Consider the following 10,353-nt stretch of genomic DNA (forward strand, 5'->3'; position numbering starts at 1 on the left):
TATTAATGAATGAGAGAGATTTATATTAAAATTCTTCGAAATACAATGTTGTCCCACGACTGTCATATTTTCAGGGTAAATTCTAAGAAAAAATTCTCTCCGTGTACATATATGTATGTATTAGTCTAATATCTATCTTTGATCGAAAGTAACGCTTCTTTGTATTTAGTTGATTCAGTCACTCTTGTTTTAATTAATCAAATTCCAATCCAATCTCAATTTTAATCTTAAGTCTGATACAGGTATTAGGCCCTTTTTTAAATTTAAATATAATGCAACACAAACATGATGTATGTCACTTCAATAAAAACTTTGCACAACTGAACGTTAATTAAAATTATAAAATAGACTATAAAAAAGAGAGACGGTAATAATCATCATGAAGGACAAATGGATCGAATTTATATAGATGAATTAAGTTTAATTTTACGTAGGAAGGATCTGGACATCGACTTGGGTGGAATTTCAAAAGTCGAGTATTTTCAGTACATTATAGTTGGAGTTTCTCTCAGTCATATTAGAACTCAGAACAGAAAATCACAGAGCGCAACAACGGCTCTGCGCAGTCGGCAATGCAACGATTATGGGCGTCAGTAGCATCACGTTAATTCGACGATGCACCGCGAAAATGAATGCAACGTGTAAATAAATTTTAGAAATGTAGTAATAAATGCGGTAATCTATCATTAAAACCTTAAAATTAGCGCTTTAATGATCTAAATTTTAACAAAAAATAATTTAATTTCGCATATAAAAAAATATACATATAAAGATATCCTAATGAATATTTAAAAATATTTATTTAAATATTTGAAAATCTTAAAAATTATTTACATTAAAATAAAATTTTTTTAAATGTTTTAAAACTATTTAAAAATATCACAAAAATATTAAAAATATCACAAAAAAATATAATGTACGTATAAAAACAATTTTTAAAAATGTATATTTTCTATGAGTTTCGTAACGCAAAAATATATCGATCCTAGTAAATATTTTTTTATACTGCATACAAAACATGGTTGCAAAAAGAGATCTTTTCTGGTAGCAGCTTTTTAAAACATTGATATTCGATTTAGACGTAAACTCGATAATGACGTTAAGCTTTTTTAATGAATATCTAATATTATATGATATCAGATATTGCTATCGGTATTTTTCTTTCGATGATCTCCTACGCGATATTTCTTCGTATTTTCTGCTATTCATGTCACCCCGCATTTCTCGGATCTCCATCGATTTTGCGATTAATTTAAATAAACATATCTCTCTCTCACGTAGTAACCGGCGGGATGACGTACGTTGATAAATAACCCTATGTCATTGTCGTCGACTACTCCCAGCCAAGTTCCACAACTTCCTGAGATAATCTGACGAAACTGTGAGCGGAATACTTTAATTACAAAAGGTGGGATATAGAAGAGCCGCTCTCTCAAAACTTGTCTCGAAAAGTTCTGACTGTTTGGACGAGGATATGACTGATGACGGAATTCACGAAATAGTTTCGGAAACCATGAAAGTCCCAGAATTTTCTTGATGAGGGATACAGGCTAACTATTGTTACTTTAAGTATTGAGAAAAGATAATTATTATAATAATAACACCTCCTTATATAATAATTACAAGTCCTTGCGACAAGAGAAACTAAATAGGTATTTAGAAATCTACTATCTCTCACCGTTAATTAGCTTCAACGCATTTGTCCTCCGTATGTCTTGGAAATGCAAGTATTCTCTCGGTTATAGATTTCTTGATAAACATGAAGTTTATGTTTTTTCAGCGAAGGTAATAAGCTATATTGAGATAAAAGGGTTTGGTATTCATGACTATAATAGCATGGTAAAATAATTATGGTTAGAAGTTTCATTTTTATAGTTATTATGACATAATGGTATAATGTTAGTAACAATAATCACGTACACTGTTCGACAAAGAGTCACTTTTTTCCTCTTCAAAGTGCCATATCCCTCAAAAATTTTTTCATGTTAAACACGATTTCATCGTCAGAATTTGCGCAGCACATCAAAATTTTTAATAAATTAATAATAATAACCTTATCAATGTGCATTAGTTAAAGAGATTTGGAGTAAAATGTACCAAAAATTTACTATTCACTAAAAATCCTGGCGTGCTATACAAATTCTGATGACAGTATTGCGTTCAGTGCAAAAAAATCTTTGGGGTATATACTGTGGCACTTTAAAGAGAAAAAATGATTTTTTGTTTAACTGCATAATTATATTGAAAGTCTAAAATTCAAATAACCATACTTTGATAAAAATAAGTCATATTATCATTAACTAAAATTTATTTGAAAACTTGAATTATATACTTTTAAATGTTGTAGGCTTTATTTAAAAACAAGTTTTCATTTTGTTGTAAAAAAAATCTTAAAAATAACCAAAAACGTTATTTCTTATTCATTTCACATCAAGTTATTCATTGCAAAATTCGGACATACTACACAAATTCTACCAATTGCATCGTCCAATGTAAAAAAGATCTTCGCAATATGACACTTTGAAGACAATTTGGTTGTTGAACAGTGTTACAATTATGTACATATTTATAATTATAAATACTAAAAATATATACAGTTGACACCGAAAATGATTATTATAATTTATAATCGTTTTTGATTCTAACTCTGTATATTCTATTTTACCAAAATTATAGTCACAAATACTGAACATTTTTTTCTCAGTACACTTATGATTTTATTGCTAATTTGGTATCAATATCGATTGAGAACATTTCTTGGAACTTTAAGTTAATTGTGTCATAAGTTAAAAAAAAAGAATTGTTTATATTAGTATCTGTATCGAATGAGCGGAACAACTAACTCCACGTTCGAACAAAACGTGAAACCATACTGAGAGCTTCGTACAGTTCGTCGGTAAGAAGGATCACAGTGGTATCACATCGCGATAATATCAGAGGATACACGTTGCTGTCTGTTTTGCAGATATGGCAAATGATAAGAGATACTTCAAGAAACATTGAACATAAATCAGCTTGGACAATGAATTGCGTCATTTTGGCGCGAGGTATTTGGCCGTACCCAGTTACTGAGGAAATTGAGTTCGCGTTTGCCACATGAACTGTAAAACGCAATTACGACCTTCGTCATTGGGTGGCAAGTTGTCGACACCCCAGCAACCTCTGTTTCTCGTTTCCTGTGCAATCTACCGAAGGGGTGGACATCACTTTCGGCGCGACAGGTAAACGGATTCGGAAATATCTGTCTGGCGTGCATATATGTACATATAACGAGGAGCACCGAGAAAGACAATAATTGAAAACTGACAATAATTGAACTCATAGTAGATTTGAAAGATAAAATTGTTACATAAAATGCAAAACGACCAAACAAACAATGAAATAATTATTAATAAAAAATCGTGATATCAAAGAACAAGCAAAAAAATAGCGTAAACCAATACCAACACAGTAAAATAGAATAAAAATAGAAAAAAAGTTAAAAGAATAAAGAAATGCATACTCACCATTTTCCGGAAACGATGTTGACCGTATCACGGGCAGCAATATCCCTTTCTGCACCAATTCATCTCTGCTGGCACGTACTGAGATTTTTCTCTCGAGCGCTATTAACAAAGACAAAGAAAACGTACACGGATGTCATTACGCTGTTCGCTCTGTTATCTGCAACGCTATTTAAATACTTTCGCATTACAATGTTGCAAATTGTTGGCAAATGTTTAAAACGACTTCGAGCATAATAATTTAAAAAGTAGAAATTAAATATCATTTATTCGTGCAAAATGCAAACATTTTAATTGAACGTATATTAAATTTAATAACATTCATCATTTTAAAATGCAAAGATTTTTCGTGACAAAGCAACGTCAATCACAAAAATGACATATAGCACAAAATCCATTAAGTTTTTTCTATTATTAAAATAAAAATACATGTCGCGTTTAAATTGAACTATTTTTACATCGCATTATTTACTTACACAGAGAAGCGGCCTCGAATTTATCCGATTTCTTTTTCCGCTTCCATTTCCAAGGTTTGAAGAGTCTACCGAGGGCAGAAAATTTACTTTTTCTTTCCAAGGGCGGCGTTCTCGCACCCGAACCCAAACTGTTTGTTCGTAGAGCGGCACCATTTTGCTTTTTCGCTGCAAAAAGAAAAAGAATGATCTTATATATAATTTACGCTACAACGCTTTTTCTTGTACCTACATACGTAAAACAAGTTAAATTCTTCTAAGATAAAGTTTGCGAAATCATAAGGCAAAAATACGAAGCATATAAAATTCTTTAACATTAGAGGAAAATCACCGACACCGACATACCACTTTGTTTTTAGATAATATTTCTTAAACAAAAGGTAAAAATACAACTTCAAAAACATAAATACAAAGTAAAAAGTGTCTTCTATCAGGTAGTACAAGCAATTTTTATAATACTGTTTGCAATTTTGCAATAATTAAGTGTTTCGTAAGTTATGCAAAAATGAGCGTCTGACAAAATGGGCTCCAAAACTGACATATTAGGCAATAATATCAACATTCTTATTTTATAAATAAAGATATATCCTATTCTATAAAGAAAACTAATTTATGAAACTATAAACATTTAAAATGACATAATATTATCAGTAATACAGTCACTATTATTTTAATTACGCATTTGCAAAAGAACCGTAAGAATTTCTTCTCGAATTCATAGAATTGTTTTTTTAGCTGATTTGGTATAGAAATAAGACAGAAATATAACACACATATATGAATTATGAGTTTGTACTTCTTTAATTAGCTAAACAGATCATGATTTTATTAATATTAATAAAGTACAATAGTTAGTTTCTGAGAAATAAGAGGGTGTCACTTTAGGAGATCTATATGTCAGTATCGGCGACTTTCCTCTATTTGTATAAAGTTATGATATTAAAATTTATAATACAGCCTTGTCTATGAATATATAAAACACCCTCACAAATAATGTAAACGTCTATTTCTAACAAAAAATAAATTAAATATAGTTTATAAAGAAAGATAGTATTTATTTTAATACTTTGTTAGTTTTTCTTTTTCAAAAAAATATAATAAATTGAAAGTACTTTATTATAATCAAGGAGATATAAAAAAGTATATCTATGTTGCGATCGTCAAAAGATGTTAATTATATTCGTTTTTGCCTATGTAAATTAACTTTAATCTCAATTTAACTTACTTCTTCATCTTTTTCTAGTTACAAGAACTGGAAAAAGTATTTTAAATATCAAGATTGAAATTAATTTATATTGGCAAAAATGGACATATAAATCTGCGAATTACTTGCGTATGATACAAACTAATGTTACCCACGTTTGCGTAATGCATTATCAACTCTAGATACGTTATCCCAATTTTCCGCTTTTCCAGTAAAATATATGAAGTTTCCTATGTTATCCGCGTTTATACCGACCAGGGATGCGAGGTTTCCCAACAACCCTCTTATCGGCGTCCGAAAGGGTGGAACCGAGTGAACGACCATCGATCCATTACATGATATATTCAACGAGCATCACAATTTGTTTCATTAAAATTTACTACATATCTCACCACTATGAATTCCATAATAAGAACAATTCTAAAATAAAATTTTTGTACACGATTTCTCTCAAGTATCTAAAAATTTAGTTAGATACAGATCAGAAAATAATTTTGTTTGATTAAAATAATTATGTAGAACGCTTCAACGTTAATGACAAAGCTGCCAAATGTTTTAACATTCTAGCAACCAGTTCAAATATTTTACAAAATTATTTTGATAGTTTAAACAAAATCATTTGCATATCTATGTCTATAGCTAAATTTTTAGATACTTCAGGAAAACCGCGTTTTTTCCATATGTACTAAATATCTTTCTTCTCTTAGTTTTAATTTGCTTCTCTCAATTTTTTCTAGTTAACTTTTCCGTTGACATAAACAACGATATAATTCATGCCACCATAAAAGTCAATATTCGACAACCTCCCCTACATAATTTAGCAGATATTCCATCGTGATATTTTGAAATTCAATTACCCCGAAGCAGGAAACGCTACAACAAATGCGGTCGGTAGAAAATGAAAACAAGATTTATTGATGTTAACATTTATCTAAACTGATTACTCATACCAGACATAGTTACGAAATCAATATTGCAATAACTATAATTAAATACTAACGAAAAAGTAAACACGATATAACAAATAAATATATTGACGTTCCGTACATACAATATAGCAAAATCTGTAAGAAAAATAAATCAGTATTTAACAGAATAATGAAACTTTATGTAAATTAAGGATTCTTTTTTACAATTTCTTCAATTATTTATTTTTATTCGTACAAATAAAATAAATTTATCTTCAACGATGAGTAATCATTTACTATAATAATGAAAAAAATTATCTTGAAAAGAAAGACAAATAATTTAGGTAATAAAAGAAAGAATCCTATTTTTAAACTAAGAAGATCATGCTGTTTAATAATATTCATATACTTTGGAAATACATTTTTCGGTTTTATAAACTGCACTCTGATTCGATTTGTCAGACTTGAAACGCAATCCTAAACTGAAATTAGAAAAATAACATTACAAATTATATTGATCGTCAATTAAATAATGATGCTAATAAGCACCTTAAAACACTGCAAAGAATTGATTATAAAAAAGTTCACTTCAGCCAGAATTTAAACCCGGAAAGTTATATGAATATTATTAAGCACCAAGATCCGCTTTGACCAAAAATAGGATTCTTTTACTTATTTGATTTATTTTTATCGGTCTAATTTTCACTTATAATTAAATATATTTAATTTTACAAATAACGAAATTATAGCTGAACGAAACGTAAATCTAGACCCGAGATTTGGGATGGATATGTTCGTCTTGTTCTTAACTCTTATCTTTATCGCGCTGTTAAGGTTTTAGAAGAAGAAAGAGTTCTTTTAAAAGACCATTCTCTGAATGTGCCCTTTCAACCTGCACTTATCGACCATCTACTACCTTCTTATTTGTAACGCCCTTTGTACATAATACAGTCACTATTCTCTTAAGTCAAGAAATACTTTTCTACATAAGAACAATCGCTACAAACGTAAGAACTACACAAGCCATTAGATAAACTAAATACGAAAATCGCAGATATCGTAAGAAAATTCTTGCTCATTCATTTAATTTTACTAAACTGTTTTCAAGAAATACCTTTTGATCGAAGAAAATTCTAGTTATAATTTGCGTTGAAAATAAAATATTTTACTTTTAAAATTTTTATACAGCCAAAAATTAATATATTTACATTACATTTAATAAGTACTAATAAAATATTACGACAATTCTAAGAAAAATTGCTTGCAATAATTAATTTAGTTATTCGCATATCAGAAAAGAAATTAAAAATGACTTTGAAAAATTATTTTTCATGATTTGAATAACATTTAAAGATTTGAATAACACGTTACTCGTGCTTAAATATTTGTGTTACTGATGTAACGAAGTTAGCTTCGAAATAACTTCAAAATCCACTTCAGGAAAGAAACGATCTAAAATATCACACTAAGGGAAAGAAAATCTCTCATACGCACAGTCATAAACAACTCATGTCGCCATACTCGTGTCGACGCCCACCCTATGGTGCATAATGTAAGACTCCCGTATATCTCGGGAAGCTACAAAGCGGTAACGGTAGCGAGGGTGAAATGTGGCGGAAAGAAAGTGCGTCGTGTGCGGCTGAATGCTGTCAAGCGACGATTCCAAGGAACCCCGTGGGGAATAATGGCCGATAACGTGCGGTAGGGCAGTTTTGCAGGCGTAAGGTAGAAACGGCCGATTACAGCAGCATTAAGCACCCCTCAGGGACACTCTAGTGACTGCCACAACGTCTTGGAGGGTATACTTCTTGAACAGAGCAGCTTCAAACCGCGACGAGCGACATACATCAAAGTTGCTTAAAAGACGATCGCTTATATAATTAGCCGTCGGACTGTTAATCTTCCCGTAGTAATCAAGTAGGATAGTTACGACAAAGCATCAGAAATAGAATGGTCTTTTGACCAAAACGTTATAAGTAAACGATAATCTTGAGGAGTAAAAACGTTGTACTTGATTATATATAAAAAAATCAGTTGACAGTTGACTATAGCATAATTTAATAACATTAGATAATGATTGCAACATTCACAATAGACATATACAAGAAAGATAAATAAGAGATACGAGAGTAAAATTTACTTATCAGCTGTCTAAAATTTTTCACAACATTAAAACAAGTTTTCGTATTTATAAACGTAAATACATCGACTAATCTGTTTTATCTTGGAATTCTATTTGAATTATTAAGTACAATAACCGTTTATTTTAAAAGTGACCTAAGTCAATTTAAAAAAAAAAAAATTTATGACAGCTAACTTCAAGTTGTACACGCTACTACAGTCAACAACAAAAAATTGAATGAACTTAGGCCATTTTCAAAATAAACGGCTCAATATAATATAAGATTTACTTTCATTCTTTATATGTCCTGTTCAATTGAATAACCAATAAATTATATTTTTCTTTCACGACGTTTTAACTATTTATTCTTGAATAATGAAGATTTAACATAATCAAAACGTACCACACTATTTCTAGGGATGCTGCAAGACGAGACAAGACGAGATTTTAGAAAATATCGTCTTGTCTTGAAAAAATCTTGAAATGTACATTCTTGTCTTGATCTCGAACTCAAAAATCTTGTCTTGTCTCGAAATTCTAGACAATTTAAATAATACGTTGTCTACAATACATGAAGTATAAGAAGTAAGAGTAAGAAATTGACCAATTACAATCGATTATTTTTCTCAGATTTGATTGTAATTGGTTAATTTTTTACTCTTCTTACTCCGTGTATTGTAGATAACGCTTAAGTATTTGCGCAACGTCTGTTCTATCGGAAAGGTTATTCTCTACAGCAGGATTAATTATAACAAAACATAGTAATAGATTATGCGAGGAATCAGCGAGATCCCTACTTTATTTAAATTCATGGGCTACATGTTCAATATCTAAAATCTTATTTGGCTAATAATAATTATAATTGGCGCAATAAAGTGTTTGAATAATAAAAAAATGTGATTCGTGTATTATTTGATTTACAATTAGTATTATATTAGATATAGTTTAATGTGATCTATAGGCTTAGCAATATTACACACATTTGGTATTATTAATCATGTTTGTATTGTTTGTTTAGGAAAACAATTACAGTATATACGGTATACATCATTTTATGTTGTGGCATATGATTGCGCTACTTACATTGACAAATCGATTCAACTGACAGTAGTTTGATTTTACTCACTCCTATTTTTTCTGATTTCTGCGATATAAATCCTATATAATTTCTATAATTTTTCGAGACTCGAGATTTTCAAGAATCTCGAGTCTAAAATTTCGTCTTGTCTTTAAACTCTCCGCGCAAATCTTGTCTTGATCTCGTCTTGAAATTCGGGACGAGACAAGACAAGATTCTCGAAATCTCGAATCTTGCGGCATCCCTAACTATTTCTCTTTTCTTTTATATGAATGAATAAATCACATTTACATTAACATGCTTGTTTTTGATCCTCAATTTTCTTCATATTGCTTTATAAGAATCAAGAATAAATTACTTTTATCTATTATATATATGTTATTTCAAATACAATTATAGCAACAATGCAATGAGTATTTCTAAATAATTAGAGAGATGGAGTTTTATTCTCGAAGCAAAACATGTACGTTAAGATCTGCTTTGTTTCCTGTAGAATTTTCTTTTTTTCTCACAAAAGGAAGGAAGAGTATATATACGCATGGTCCTGATGCCAAAGTGGAATAATTGACGCCACAAAGCACTTCCGCTGTTCTGGGAGATCTATTCACACACGTCGAAGATCGTCAAGGGCTTTTGCACCACATCCATCGTCTGCAGACAATGGCAATATTAACGCAATAGACCGTATTCGTCATTGTTCAAAATACAACGTCTTAGATTGTTCAAAATACAACTATACAAGAAGACGAAGAAAAGATTTTAAAAAGCCTGTGACAACTGCTTCTGATCAGTGCAAATATATAGTGTGGCAAAAATGATTTCGCTAAAATATCTAAAAGTTAGCTAGGTATAAATCAGAAAATAATTATATTGGACCATCAAAATAATTATGTAAAAGAAACGTGACGATAATGCAGTAAAGGTTTTAATATTCTAAAAATCAATCGTTTAAGCGTCCTTACATAATTATTTTGATAATCCAATTAAATTCTTTTCAGATCTGTATGTATCTACACTGAGAAAAAAGTTTTGTTGATATGTGACCAACAAAAAGTTTTTCGTTGT

The 10,353-nt window shown here is 30.2% G+C and overlaps 1 protein-coding gene across 1 annotated transcript in view; it reads right to left on the reverse strand.

The window, feature by feature from the left end:
- The window catches only part of LOC108764839 (phosphatase and actin regulator 2), a 293,976-nt gene that overhangs the window by 208,366 nt on the left and 75,257 nt on the right, over positions 1-10,353 (reverse strand). The window contains 2 exon segments of the mRNA XM_018513234.1: positions 3,507-3,605; positions 3,980-4,144. Coding sequence (XP_018368736.1) covers positions 3,507-3,605; positions 3,980-4,144 — 264 coding nt within the window.

This window comes from Trachymyrmex cornetzi, unplaced genomic scaffold (genome assembly GCF_001594075.2).
Source record: "Trachymyrmex cornetzi isolate Tcor2-1 unplaced genomic scaffold, Tcor1.1 scaffold454, whole genome shotgun sequence".
Lineage (NCBI taxonomy): Eukaryota > Metazoa > Arthropoda > Insecta > Hymenoptera > Formicidae > Trachymyrmex > Trachymyrmex cornetzi.